Source organism: Gymnodraco acuticeps, unplaced genomic scaffold (assembly GCF_902827175.1).
Source record: "Gymnodraco acuticeps unplaced genomic scaffold, fGymAcu1.1, whole genome shotgun sequence".
NCBI classification, from domain to species: domain Eukaryota; kingdom Metazoa; phylum Chordata; class Actinopteri; order Perciformes; family Bathydraconidae; genus Gymnodraco; species Gymnodraco acuticeps.
Genome location: NW_022989953.1, coordinates 1,491,505 through 1,507,363, shown reverse-complemented (window position 1 = coordinate 1,507,363; position 15,859 = coordinate 1,491,505). Strand labels below are relative to the sequence as shown.

At 42.8% G+C, this 15,859-nt stretch overlaps 1 protein-coding gene across 1 annotated transcript in view; it reads right to left on the bottom strand.

The window, feature by feature from the left end:
• Positions 1–14,534, bottom strand: part of cdh13 (cadherin 13, H-cadherin (heart)) — a 467,262-nt gene extending 452,728 nt beyond the window's left edge. Inside the window, exon 1 of the mRNA XM_034210651.1 lies at positions 14,288–14,534. Within this exon, the coding sequence (XP_034066542.1) occupies positions 14,288–14,332 (45 nt within the window). The 5' untranslated portion in view covers positions 14,333–14,534. The remainder of the gene's footprint in view (positions 1–14,287) is intronic.
• Between the last annotated feature and the right edge of the window lie 1,325 nt (positions 14,535–15,859).

Genomic DNA, 15,859 nt, shown 5'->3' with positions numbered 1-15,859 from the left:
TGAGCACTCTTTGAACATTTGCATAGGAGTTATAGTGACATCATATTTTATGGCGAGAGATGCATTTCCATGGAAACGGCATATGGTGAGATCCCAGATTTGGCTCAGAGCTGTTGAGGCATAGACCGGTGATATACAAGTGAAGATTGGGAGACGATTGGACAGTGTCGATTGGATTTACAGCCTCATTGTGTTTCATGGCGAGTGGTCTGTCGCCATGGCGACGACATTTGATGACACCCCACACTACGCTTAGATGCATTGATGGCTGCATCGTTGTCAAACCTGTGAAGTTCTGGGCTGTTTGGAGTATTTTCACTGAAGCTATGAGAAAACCGTGTTTCAAGGCGAGCATTGTGTTGCCATGGCAACGGCATTTGAAGAAATCTCAAAACTGTCCCGAAGATGTCTTCACAGCTGGACTGTTGAAGTCTGCTGCATGTCAGTTGGAGTGATGACATCATCGTGTTTATATTTGAACTAACGAGGTGTGTAGAGATCACAGGTGTCCATTGTTCTGAATGAGAGATAAACCTCTTACATGTGAACGTTTTGTGGAAGAACCGTAACAGATATCTGTGAATTTTCAAAACGTGAAGCATGTCAAGGAAGTTGAGTATCTGAAGTGTAATTTTTGTGTAGTTTCGGGTTAATAATGCGGCCTTTTTGGCAGTTTAACTAAAGGTGTGCGGCTGCTACCATGAGGAAATATCTGCCTGAAATTACAATGGGCTTCAATGGAGGAATGTTGAACGTTTTTGTCACTTCATGCCCTCAAGAGGCATTTTGTTTAATATTTGTTCTTATTATTATTATTTTTTTCAACCTAGGAGAGGTTTTCCTACGTTTTCCATGAAAAAATATGTCTGAGGAGTGTAGGGTTTGGGAATTATGGCAAGTTTAAAATATTTTTGAGGGAGAATTTCAGGCACTGCTGCACCCTGTTTTGAGATCAAAGCACTCTAGAGTTAACGAGCTGCTCCATCCACTGTAATGTTACAATCTGAAAAAGGCCTCTCTACCAAGCTCCAAACTAAATTCAATATCTCAAAAAGTTGAAAAGATATCAAAAATCTTTTATACAAGTTTTATAGCTGAAGGTATTGTGATCATTTGAAAGTTGGAATGAAGTGTCTGGCTGAAATTATGTGGAAAGAGAAGCATTTGGCGCCAAGTGTAGGAAAACAGGATTTGAAGGCATCTCCCATTGACTACAATGTTAAAAAAAAGAGTTAAAAAAGCTGAATATTTCAAAAAGTATAAAATATTTTGAAATAGTTTAAGGTTTCCCATCGATTCTTGAACAGGCTGAATAGTTTAATATTTGAATGGTTTCTGTAGCTTAAAATAAGCTGAAGTTATGGAGAGCCAAAGTATTGGCTGAAATAAGGGGAAGAACTAGAAAATGCATTTCCTGCAGAAAATGCGTGCGAATGCTGTAAACTGTGAACATGTATGGCTGAATTTAGCTGAAAATGCAGAAAAAGCTGAATATGTTATTAGCTGAATGGTAGCTGCTTTTAGCTAAACAAATGCAGAAAAAGCTTAATATTTAAAAGAAAAGGTTTAAAAAAGGTATAAACAACAACATGTATAGCCTTGATGTCCTGAAATAGCTGAATAATGTAATAGTTGAATGGGTTATGCAGCTGAAAATAGGCTGAAGGAGTTAAATATCAGATGTAAGTAGTAGTGAATAAATTGTATTAAGATGAGAAAAGAAAGTAAAAAGGCTTGGGAAACTTTTGAACTAACTTGATGGTGAATGATCTGTCGCCATGGCAACGTCATTTGATGACATCCCATAATACTCTTAGATGTGTTGATGGCTGCATTGTTACCAAACCTGTGAAGTTTTGGGCCATTTCGAGTATTTTCACTGAAGTTATGAGAAAACCGTGTTTCATGGTGAGCATTGTGTTGCCATGGCAATGACATTTGAAGAAATCTCAAAACTGTCATGTAGATGTCTTCACAGCTGGACTGTTAGCACACATGTGAAGTTTGAGCACTCTTTGAACATTTGCATAGGAGTTAAAGTGACATCATATTTTATGGCGAGGGATGCATTTCCATGGAAACGGCATATGGTGAGATCTCAGATTTGGCGTAGAGCTGTTGAGGCATGGACCGGCGATATACAAGTGAAGATTGGGGGACGATTGGACCGTGTCCATTGGACTTATAGCGACATCATGTTTTATGGCGAGGGATGCGTTTCCATGGAAACGGCATATGGTGAGATCTCAGATTTGGCGTAGAGCTCTTGAGGCATGGACCTGTGATATACAAGTGAAGATTGGGGGACGATTGGACAGTGTCGATTGGACTTACAGCCTCATCGTGTTTCATGGCGATTGGTCTGTCGCCATGGCGACGACATTTGATGACACCCCATACTACGCTTAGATGCATTGATGGCTGCATCGTTATCAAACCTGTGAAGTTCTGGGCTGTTTGGAGTATTTTCACTGAAGCTATGAGAAAACCGTGTTTCAAGGCGAGCATTGTGTTGCCATGGCAACAGCATTTGGAGAAATCTCAAGACTGTCCCGAATCGTCTTCACAGACTGTTGTAGTCTGCTGCATGTCAGTTGGAGTGATGACATCATCGTGTTCCATTACACAGGTGTTTATATTTGAACTAACGAGGTGTGTAGAGATCACAGGTTTCCATTGTTCTGAATGAGAGATTAACCTCTTACATGTGAACGTTTTGTGGAAGAACCGTAACAGATATCTGTGAAATTTCAAAACGTGAAGCATGTCAAGGAAGTTGAGTATCTGAAGTGTAATTTTTTTGTAGTTTTGGGTTAATAATGTGGCCTGTTTGGCAGTTTAACTAAAGGTGTGCGGCTGCTACCATGAGGAAATATCTGCCTGAAATTACAATGGGCTTCAATGGAGGAATGTTGAACGTTTTTGTCACTTAATGCCCTCAAGAGGCATTTTCTTTAATATTTTTTCTTATTTTTTATTTATTTTCCAATCTAGGAGAGGTTTTCCTACGTTTTCCATGAAAAAATATGTCTGAGGAGTGTAGGGTTTGGGAAGTATGGCAAGTTTAAAACATTTTTGGGGGAGAATTTTGAGCTGTCCTGCACTCTGTTTTGAGATCAAAGCACTCTAGAGTTAATGAGCTGCTCCATCCACTCTAATGTAAAAATCTTAAAAAGGCCTCTCTACCAAGCTCCAAACTAAATTCAATATCTCAAAAAGTTGAAAAGATATCAAAATTATTTTTATACAAGTTTTATAGCTGAAGGTATTGTGATCATTTGAAAGTTGAAATGAAGTGTCTGGCTGAAATTATGTGGAAGGAGATGCATTTGGCGCAAAGTGTAGGAAAAGTGGATTTGAAGGCATCTCCCATTGACTTCAATGTTACAAAAATAGTTTAAAAAGCTGAATATTTCAAAGGGTATGAAATATTTTGAAAAAGTGGAACGTTTCTTATCAATTGCTGAAAAGGCTGAATAGTTTAATATTTGAATGGTTTCTGTAGCCGAAAGTAAGCTGAAGTTATGGAGAGCTAAAGTATTGGCTGATTTGAAGGCTCTTCCCATTGACTTCAATGTAAAAAAAAGAGTTTAAAAAGCTGAATATTTCAAAAAGTATAAAATATTTTGAAAAAGTTGAAGGTTTTCCATCGATTCCTACGGAGCCCCTAAAGGGACATGTAAAAAAAAAAGTCAGGATAACGAGTTAGTATCTCGTGCGCATGAGAACGTTTCTCGTGCACACGAGATACTAACTCGTTATCCTGACTTTTTTTTTACTAACTCGAAAATTACCACTCTTTCCCCATGTAAGTCAATGGGAAAAAGTGTTTCCGGGCCTGGCAACCAAACGGAAGTGTAGTACCGCCGTTTGGCCAGCACGAATATTTTCATCTGAGTCCGGCGCACTTCCTGTGCCGGACTCAGATGAAAATATTCGTTACCCATGGATGCATTCGTTTACCCATGGATGCACAATAAGAACGGATCCATATCGTCTTACTGCCATCCCACGGAGCTGTAATAATGGATATATTGCACATAATATTGCTGTAATTCATTATCATACATGGGCTGTATGATTAAATCTTGTACCGTAAATGTTGTATTAAATAAAGTTAATATTACCGACATTATTAACGTCCCTGTAGCTTCGTATTGCACTAAGAAGCTTATTGCACTGTATATAAATATATATATATACAGTGCAATAATAATTTCATGCTAAATGAAGCTCTGTTGGATATCACTAGATCCTGTTACAGCGTAATATAAGTACATAACGATTGATGTGTACATTAGCATCATTAGCCGCTAGCTGCTAACTGCCGCCTCGTTCATATCAAATCCATGATAACAACAAACCATTACCATGCTGTCATGAAAGTACAGTGCTATTACGTGTACGCAAATTGACGTGCTTGATGTGAACGAGCATTTTGGTTAAAGTTGCGCATGCTCTATGAGTGCACATACGGGTACTTCTCACCCCCAAAACACACGTTACGGCCGCGCCGCGGCGGTCGTAAGGATCGCGGCCACTCTAGTCAATGGGTGCTATTACACCACACGCGCCGTGTTACGGCTCAGAAGCGGCTCGGCGCAGCGCTTCTCTAAAATTAGGATGAATCCTATTTTTGCCGCGGCGCAGCCGTAAGGTAAAGTCGGGCAGGCAGCCCCCCCCTCGCAGGAAGTGGAAAGGTGAGCATCCGGGCCAGGCCCATCCCCCACATATACTAATTTAGCAGACCCCACAACACCTCCACTACGAAACGCACCATGGACGACGAGGTGTTCATAATGGAAGTGGAGAAACACACAATTGTATATGATGTAACCAATGCTTTTTACAAGGACAACATCAGAAAGGACAAGGCCTGGTTTTTAGTCGCTGCAGTTTGTGGAGTGGAAGGTAACAACTACATATTAATGTTTTAAAGTTAATTAATACTTGTAGGTACAGTACATAGCCATTCAATAAACACAATTTAAACAGACACAAAAATAAAACATTTAACTACGTATAGCCTACTTACTTGTAGAAGTACAAATGTCCAGGAAATATTCCAAAATCAACAACAACTGCGAGGCTGCACACACGACGCTCCGCTTCCGCAACGTTTTGAAACGCGTCTGGTGTGTGTTGTCGCAGCAGGAGGTCGCAGCGTGGCGCAGCCGCAACGTAACGTGGCGCAGACGCTCCTGGTGTGTTTTGGGGGTCAGGCATGCTGGGTAATCTGTGACGTTTCACTCTCTCAAAAGTTGGGCCATTTTATCATCATGCGCTAATGAGCAGCTCTCATAGGAATGAATGAGGCCCCGCCTCCCACGCTGTATCCAGTTCTTATTATACATCCATGGTGTCAACAGGAGTGACAGTCCGCACACACACAAGACCGCAATTATGGCAGAAGCAAAAAAGCCCAAAATATATAATTTTCACTCCGAGTGGGAGGATTATTATTTTTTTGTTTATTCCAATTCAAAGTCCATCCGTCTCATCTGCAATGCGAGCGTGGCTTTACCGAAGAAGGGTAATTTAGAGCGGCATTTCAAAACGGTGCACAAACGCTACGAGACGGTGTGAATACATAATTATACATTTGTGAATGTTTAATTCATAATAAATTGTGAATTTTAAGAGATTAGATTGTTTCATTTAATATTTTAAGTTTTGTTTACCGTGGGAACACATTCCCGTTGCACGTCTTTGTCTACTTCCGGTATGTATTTTCCACCCTCCGCGGTAGGGATGGGCGATACCACAAAATCTGGATTCGATCCGATACCAAGTATTTCAGGGCCAGTATCGCCGATACCGATATCGATACCGATACTTTTTTTAATGAAAAGCGTCTTATGTACTTTCATATAGGGGAGAGCTGCATGACATGATTTTTGAGCTGAAATCATCATAAATAGACTAAATCTGAATTCATTTTCATGAATAAAGACAGGACAGTTTTTATAGACAAATACACATTTTACTTTTGCAAATTTAAAGTGCAAACATGAAAAATAACAATACAAAGTGGCCAAAGTAGCGAACTGTCTTCTTGCACACATCACAGTTCGCTAAGTTTTAATTGCCAGTTGTGAAATTGCTCCACACAACGCTGCTCTTTCTCTCAGCCATCATGCGCGTGTGTGTGTTGCACTCGCGAGTCGCTGGCTGCTGCTGTCCTGCCCTGCTGGCTGCTGTCAGTCAGCTTGATAATCGGCGTTCAGGCAGGGAGCCTCGAGGAGAAGAGGACAGCAGTGGAGAGAGAAGAAAAGAGCATATACTTGTGTTCGTCTGCACATAGTTTTTTGAAGAAATTGACGAGTAGAGGAGACGAGAAAAAAAGTATAACAGTATCGATCCTATTGGCTCTAGTATCGATATTTTGAAACGTAACGTAATATCGGAAGTATCGATATTTTGGGATCGATCCGCCCACCCCTACTCCGCGGACTGGCCATCTGGAGAATCACAGAACGGCCGGTCGTCAAGGGCCGGCTCGATTCGCTGACGGCCATCACCGCCCTTAACTTTTTATGTTTTTAAATGGCATCATTGAAGTTGCACCGACAGAGGTCCGCCCCGTTGACAATTCACTAAAATTATTGTCACATCCTTATGTTAGCAAACACGCATGTAAACGGCAATTTATCGAGCTCAGAAAAGTTATCGAGTCCATTTTAATGTATCGTACGATAAGTCAATTTATTGATTATCGCGACAGGCCTAGTGGGGACCATGTGGGCCTATCGCTTCCTCACACACACTTTAGGTTTTGTATGAGGGGATAGCGTTTTTTTTATAATGCTACATAGCCTAGTTGCTTTTTCTGTCAGTTGCTGTCCCTACCTGGGTATCTATATTTCACCTCTCTTATCTTTGTGCTTGTTCATATGATGTCTGACCACAACATTGACAAGAGGAGAACAAACCGAGATGAAAGCGTGATCAACTGAAGGGACAGCATCACATTGTACTGCCGTGTCCTTCACACGGTTACTGAGGCCTTTTGTGTGTGTATGTGTTTCTCTTCACTGCTTTCTCCTCCCACTAAAACTCATCAGCACTCACAAATAAGCCATTAATCCACTCTCCTAGGATTCAGGGTTTTTGCCTCTTTTTTCACTTGGCACATTTCACGAATACACCAAACCAATGGCCTATTGCGTTTCGCATAATTAGGCCACTTATATCGAATACAAGCAGATTCTAATGGAGCGCTAAGGGGACATATTTACTTTAATTAGCCTACTACTCTCACTATCTCTATCCCTCATCCTCCCTTCGCTTCATCCTGCTCTCACATCCACTCCTTTTACTCAGGAGAGCGGGCTGGCAACGTCAAGGGAGAGAAGATTGAGGAAGAGTGTGTTTCCCTCAAAGGTCACACCCTCCCACGGCGGAGTTAAGATAGTGTTTGACCTTACAGCCCATTACAACGGAGTACTGCTCATCCACAGTCACAGGGGAACAAATGGATAAATATAAAAACGGTGTGTTTCAGACTCTTCCATTAAAAGAAAAGGGGCACAAGTGTGTTTGTGCATATCCTTCCGTGTCCAAAGGTGTGTGTTGGTGTGCATGCATGCGTGTATTTCTTCACTAACAGGATGCTTTTAGAGTACGATGTTATCTATCAATAATCGCTGACTCACAACAAAATATAAAAAATCCAGAGACCTGTAGCACCACAGATTGTGGTTGGCAGTGTGCTTTCACACAGGAAATAGCAAAGATAAGTAGAATGTGAAGGAGCTCAGAGCCCTGCACTAGAAAGCCTATTTGCCAGTCGATTGTTGGACCGGGAGTAACACAAGTGTACATTCAAACAGCGATGTCTACAGTATATTGGTATTGGCCTGCTCTCACTTGAGCAATTGCATGTTTCTTTTTATTCTGAGTGTTTTTGTGTCTCTGTAGGCTGGTAAAATTGCAAACCTCTACAATTTCGCTAAACTCTAACCCTTTATTCCGTCTGCTTGACCATGGGAGCGGAAACACCAGTGAGCATTTAGAGAAGAGAAGAACAGGGCAGCCAGGAAGGTTAGGGAAGACACCGTTAAGAGAAGAAATAAGTCATCCAGCTTTAATTAATGACTGGAAATTGGTCATGACCGAAAGAACGAGATCGCGGATACAAGCGGCCGAGATGGGTTTTCTCCGCAGGGTGGCTGGTGTCTCCCTTAGGGATAAGGTGAGAAGTTCGGTCATCAGGGAGGGACTCGGAGTTGAGCCGCTCCTCCTTCGCGTCGAAAGGAGCCAGTTGAGGTGGTTCGGGCACCTAGTTAGGATGCCACCTGGGCGCCTCCCTAGGGAGGTGTTCCAGGCACGTCCAGCTGGGAAGAGACCAAGGGGTAGACCTAGGACCAGGTGGAGGGATTATATCTCTTCGCTGGCCTGGGAGCGCCTTGGGATCCCCCAGTCAGAGCTGGTTGATGTCGCCAGGGAAAAGAAAGTTTGGGGCTCTCTGCTGGAACTGCTACCCCCGCGACCCGACCACGGATAAGCGGAAGAAGATGGATGGATGGATGGAAATTCCTCATTAGTGTAGCCTTACCCTGTCATACTGTTGCTCCTTAACCATTGTGTCTATACAGATAGCCCTCGGTAACAGAGAGGGGTGGCAGGTTCACACACAGATAGCTTATTCTGAGAAACAAGAGGTAAACTGAAGGTCGGCCGGCTTTGAAAGGGTCATTCATAACTCCAGTGACAGAAATGACATGGCTCCATCTGCACACAGAGCGGACGCCACAGGAAAGTGTGCCCTTCATTATATGATTTAACAAGAACAAATATGTGCTTCGCGTCGGGCCGAACCACGCCCCTTAGCTGTGATATAATGAGCATATACCACGGCCTGTCGCGAGCTATTGCTTAATTATAAAACGGACAAGTCAAATCAAGCAATCTGATTGGTTCTTAGCCGTGATATACTGAGCGTATACCACTGGTAGAATTGTAAATTACTTTTCACAAGAAGTCAGTATCCCTCCGCGTCTGAGAAAAACAGTATACCGTTGGGCTGAAAAACTGGAAACAAGAAAGCAGCGGAGAAGTAACGGGGCAGAAACCCTCCTTTTTACGCAGCGGTCCAGACATAGACATCAAACGGCAAAACATATTCAGTGTGCAGTTCCTTTGGCATTAGGGCAGGGATATCTAGATACTTTCCAAGGTTTGACATAATGAGTTGTGCTACTTTTAAAGCAAGCAACTGTTTTCAAATCTGTAATCAAAGAGGTCCGCAAAAACACTATCGAATCAGATTGCTTGATTTGACTTGTCAGTTTTATAAATATATTTACATTTCTTCCGTTACGGAACAAACTTACAAAGCATAAAATGGAAACATTTAAGATTAACTTCGACCTCCGGGGGTGTCTTACTATGGAGGAGTGGATTGAGGAGTGCCTATCTCCAGAAAAAAAAAGAACCTAAACGACGACGTGCAGAGCTACGTGAAGAGCAGGTAGACCAACTGGAAAAGTACCACCATTCAAAAGCTTTCTGATGCGGGTCTTGAAACAAAGCAGATAAATTATGACCTTTAGTGGCCACAGGTGCGAAAGCTCCTCTCCAGAGCTACTGGAAACCCAATCTCGGGGACCGGAGAAAGTGGAGCAATATTCTCACCACGCCAAGCAACAGCCCAGAACAACCTCAACCTATACAAGTAACCACGTAAGCCATGCTACTGATGCTGGACAGTTTTTCAGTGGGTGCACAATAAACGGCAACATACAAATGAATGTAGGCCTAAATAAATAGCCAAATAATGGATCAACGCTCTCTGTAATATGTTCGCTAGCTGTTAGTGTTGTTGCATAGCAACCACCTCGCACTATGTTTCGTGCAGAAGGCAACGGAGGGACTATTTTATTTTGAACATCATTATTTACTAATAGAAACTATTTAAATTAGAGTGTGTATTTTTCTTTCATATTGCCACACTTGGTAACCGTTTTATAAAAGCAATAGCTCACTTCAGGCCGTGAGCTATTGCTTAATTAGAAAATGCCTCAACATTGAGATATAATCGAGATTAAAAGAGCGCAGCATTCCTCTCAATAGAATATGCGTGTGTGCCTGTTCATTTCTCCCTGTTGCTGCTCTCCTGAATAATAAATGGTCCTTGACATAGCTTACCAAGGATAGCCGTATCCTCTCTTTTGATAGTTCTAGATCAATGAGCTGCCTCCAGGACCGAGGGAGGATGAGACAAAAGAGGAGTCAGAGAGGATAAAAGTATAAAGCGTGGCTGTCTGTGTCAGGCATCTCCGGTGCAAGTTTGTTTATGTGTCACCACGAAGGTCAGCCCTCTTCACGAGTAACAGAACACCATGGAAACTCTTTGCCTCCGGTGCTACACTTGAAAAAAAAATCTCGGAGACTGTGACCTCCCTCCTCTCTCTCCGTATCTGCCTCTCTCTGTGCCCGTGGAGGCTTACACAAAACACGTTATAGCCCGTTGGTCACCGCGCCTATAAATGTCTGTGACAGCAAATCTTACCGCAGACACGCCCAGGTAGCAGCCCATAATTTAAATTGTGAGTATAACTGTCATACTGGAGAGGAAGTGATAGAAGGAAACACAGAAAAATAATTTAATGAAAGAAAATTATGTTTTTGAGGAGATAATTGAGGGATTAAAGGTTGGCAAATCACATGCATCTGTTAAAATAACAAGGGTGGATGTAGGTGGGTGGTGAAACAAAGCAACATATGAAAGGGGGGGGGGCAAACATAAGAGACAGACAAAGAGGAGGGAAGACAAAACTCTTCACACCTGCACCTCCCAGCTGTGCTTATTCTGAATCATTGCTCCACCCGGAGAGACTGCTTAGCGATTCATTTGGAAAACAGGGATGTATTGCCAGGGAGGGGGCTGCTACTGCCGTGATGCTCATATGTGGGGGGGGGGGGGGGGGGGGGGGGGGGGGGGGGGGTGGGAGTATTGCAGCTTATTGCAAAGAGGAACTTGGCTCCTTACCTGAGCATCCATAAATAAGAGTAACCTCGTTCGATCCCACACACCATAATACTGTGAGATTGGACGTTCCAGTCATTCTGAAACAGGGGGGTGGGGGTAACAAGCTGACTGGAAAACAAATGTTTTTAGTGGTGTTTCCAGTGGTGTTAATGGGCTTTTTTCACCTAATGGATCCATACTTGTGGGGGATATTCAAACATATTTACAGCTACCGCTTGGGGTGGGACAGCCTGATGATAAAGATTTCCCCATAGAGCTGGGTCAGCATGCATCAGCCTGCCACAAGTACAGGCCAAAAGACAGCCAGCACCATACATCTCACCTGCTACAGATCTGGCACTGTCTTTGAGGGTATCACTTTATTTATTTAACGAATGCAAAGTCCTTGAGTCAAACACGAGGATAATTTATTTTTAGACTTTTGAGAGGGCAAGCTTTAATGATGGGCTCTATTACCGGACGTCCCAATAAGCAGGAAGAGTTTGGGCTTCTGCTCCACCCTTATTAATTTGAAGGTTAGGTAACTGTTCAGTGGGATCTGATGTTTGTTGGGGACAAGCATTTTGTAGGTAGTGAGGTTGTTTTTCAATTGGAAGGTTGTGGGTTCGATCCCCTGCTGTCAACATGTTAATTTATCACTGGGAAATACTTAATGCTTAAATTGCTCCTAATGGCATGGCCAATGGTGTGTAAATGTTAGCTTCTTTGAGTAGATGGTACCTTGCATGCAGTCCCTGCGTCTGTATGAATAGGTGAATGATGACTTATGGAGGTAAAAGTGCTTTGAGGAGCGGCAATGACTGGATTAAGCACTTTATAAATACAGTCAATCTAACGTTCTTGGACTCAAATTACTTTTCCCAAGCAGGTTGGGTAGTAAGGGCTGCTGGTGTTTGTATCTAGTTAAAAGGTTATCAATTGTTGGGTGGGTCATAGACCCCGTAGAGGGAAGACCATTTTTTAACAAACATAATTTTTACGCAGATTATGAATTGTGTACTAATTGATGCCATTAGAACTAATGATATTCAAAAAATTATAATTCTCTTTTTGGAAAACCAAGCCTGGTACAATTGTCATCAGATTATCTTAATTTAACTTATTTAGAGTATAGCTTCCTTAAATACTGCAAATGCTAGCAGCAGCAAGAACAGTTGGTTGGTTTGACCCAATCATATCAAAGTTTATATTTGCCCAAATTAACTTGTTTTGGAGGAATGGACACCTAGCTATTTATAGTTTTATTTGCAGAAATTGTATATGCTCTTTTTAATGATGCACAACATGGTTAGTTTGTTGTAGGTGCGGTAGAGTACCAGGGAACCAACTTTGAGAGTCATCAGTTAAGATATAATACAAGCGGTAGGTGGATTTAAGATGTCTTCATGGATTGATAGATCAAAGGAATATTTTATATTTGAACTTTTTGAGGATATTTTAAGTAAGAGCGATTTTGCTGGAAATGTGGGGAGGTTCTGTTGGATAGAACAGGGAGCCGGAGGGGAAGGGGGGTTGCAGTAACTTTTGTGTTTACATTAGTGTGTTTTATTCCTGCTCGTCCACATCAAAGTGCTAGAGACGAAATGCAGAACAAAAGTCTTAGTGTACAACGTAGTGATAGGCATAGTGAATGAATTTAGTCAATGGGGGAAAAAAGCCTTCCCAGTGTGTGTGTATGGGCGGTGCGCAGTGTGTTTGTGTTCAAGAGGGGGCAGATCCTAATCAATAAAACGGAGAGCTAAATTATTTATTTTGTAGGCACTATTAGCCTGAATCATGACCGTCTCAGATCAGAAGATCGAAATACAACGTGGAAATTAGCCGATGGCTTATCCAATTAAAAATGAATAATACACAACAGAAAGTGTGCACTAAGCCTACAGGTCAAACACGAAATACCAAATGAGCCGTGGTGCCGGCTGCCTTTCAACACATCCTGCTGGAGAAAGAGAGGATAATAAAGAAGAGAGAGAAGCAGCACAACAACACAGAGTTTCCCAAATGAGCTGTTTGCCTGCCACGCTTCGGGGCTCTCCCATTGTTGCTCTGCTCAGAAAAATCTCAGCCTGGTTATTTCAAAAATTAGCTGCCACTTAAACTTTTGCAGCTTGCCACATGACACTGTCATCAAGTGGCTATAAGGTGATGACTTAAATGCATAATTTGCACTGATCTCCTTGAAGGAAATATGTGAGTTGTTTTTATTGTCAACTGTCAAGCCATTAGAAAAGCATCCCTTCAGCGTGTTTCATGTTTGCTCAAGGGCACTTGCTCAGCGATGTTATCCACGCCTGTAAAGGTGCACACATGAAGTGTTAAGATATGTCACATCAAATTGAGCAGCCTTGATGGTGCCCTTCTCCATTTAAATAGTCATCTAAAGACGACTGGCAGACACAGCTGTTCAGAGTTACCTCTCTCTCACTCCCTTCCCTCGCATATTAAAGTCAGATCAAACGGGCGAGTGCCTCTAACACAGTGGGAATTAAGGCTTTATTAAATATCCCTATAGAGAATCCGCGTCTACGGGGAGCAATAGACTGAGGGAAATAGAGAGGCACCACAAATAACACAGTAGAGCGGCCAAGTTCTCTGTGACACCCTCCTCTCCTCCCCTCCGCTTGCTTCACACACACACACACACACACACACACACACACACACACACACACACACACACACACACACACACACACACACACACACACACACACACACACACACACACACACACACACACACACACACACACACACACACACACACACACGAGCCCAAAGAAACGCTCAAGTTGGTGGCTGAGCGGAATATAGATGCGACTGGAGACAAGAGCCGGAGCCGTGATTTGCACATAGACATAAGATAAACCCCTCTTTCTCTCTCCCTCCGCCTCTCCCTTTTTTTTTTCTCCACCATCCCGTCATTCTCTCTTTCTGAAAATAATGTTTTAAGGCATTCCTAAAGTGAGCGTTCACTGCAGATCGCCAAACCCGACCCCCTCTGCCCCCCAAACTCTGTGTCACCGATGACAGCCGTGCGCACACAGAGAAGACTAAACACGCTGATAAACTTAGCTCGGCACAGCACATACAGATCTGTGCAGGTGTCTAATATGTTGCTGTATGCGGTCTGCGGACTCGGGACAAACTTGTCAAGGCTTGCTGTGTGCGTCAAGAGTAGCCCGAGCGAGCGAGAGCAGGCAGATGCCAAAACACAAAAAGACGAATCTGCGTCTGGGTGAAACTGTCCATAAACCCAACACTTTTACACCCACACACATGTGTTCTGTCTTACCTGGGGGACGAGGAAAGCCAAGAGGATGCGGACTCCAATCTCCATGGTGTTTTTTTTTTGTTATGTTCTCGCGGTGTGAAACAGAAAACAGATTCAAGACAGGGTGATGTAGGCTGGGTCAGCTCTGCTCATAATTCCACTGTCCAAGCGCCGGAGAGAGAGGAAAGCCTTTCGCCGTGAGCCTCCAGCTGCCAACTTCCCCAAAACACAACTGCAGTCTGATCAGCAAAGCATTGGATAGTGGTTCCGAGACCACAGCCAATAGATTTATGAGTAGAGAGATGGGGGGGGGGGGGGGGGGGGGGGGGAGGAGTTGAGACGGAGGGAGAGGGGAGTGGTGGTTCTGGGGTTGAGGATGGGGCTCTATCTAAGTGGAGGGTCATCATCACTATTTTTTTTTGTGATGTAGCCCATGAGGCTGTTAGACGATGCATCATCCTGGGTAGTTTGTGTTCCCCTCATCAGACAGCTTTATAGCACTTATTCTAGCATCTATTATCCTGCCCCCCTTTTAAAGGTTGATTTACGGCTCCCAGCGTCATTTATTCAAGCCTCTATTAAATACATCCTGTGTATGAGTGCGCACAATGTAGAGAGAGAAACAAAACTTTGGTAATCATTTTAGAGTTGTGCAACATTACAATACAATTACAGTAAAAATGTAACGGCGTGACAGATATTGAGATCACGGATTGCAACATTCATAAACAGTGGATTTAATTTTTTCATCACTGTTTTTACATCCTCCCATGCTCTTTAATTAATTTGTGTGAGGAATTGTATTTGGTTGTTTGTCAGATGGAGCGTTTCCGCTTTCCTTCTTTCCTATATCTGGACTGCACTTCATCTAAATTCTACCTGCAGGATTTTATGGTCTTACATTACATGACTAGGGCTGCAACGATTACTTTCATTATCAATTAGTCTCCCAAGATAGGCTCCATTTATCACTTAATTGTTTGGCCTATAAAATGTCAGGAATCTTGTAAAAGTAAAAAAAAAGGTTAAAAAAACTCTTAAAGGTCCCATGACATGGCCATTTCTACTGATCAAAATTCCATTGTTGAGGTCTACTAGAATAGATTTACATTGTGCAATTTTCCAAACTCTCATTGGTTTCTCATACAGCATCTCTGTATAGTATTTTTATTCACTCTCTGTCCTAAACGGCTTGTTGGAGCTCCTGCCTTTGGTTAAAGTCTAATCCAAGAGGGGCAGACTCGGCCACTGATGGTGCATTTGTTGACCATTGATTGTCATGTGGGGTCCTGTTGCTTCCTCTTGCTTCTCTTGCCTCATGGTGTTAGTTGTCTTTGCTGGTGACAAGCTTGACTTTGAAGCTGAGGTCTTGCTTGAAGATATTCTTAAAGCTTGGGTTGCCTTTTGCCTGTTCCCGAATGACCGTTCCATGTTCGTCCTTGGGGAGTTGTCCATCATCCATCCACCAGACATCGCCCAGCAAGCGGACCCATTGCTGCCTCATGAAAGAGTACAGACTGGGAAGCTGTGCTCTCTCCAGGTCTGCTGTGTGTAATCATTTCCCTCCAGGGGATGCCCATATGCCTCAGGCAG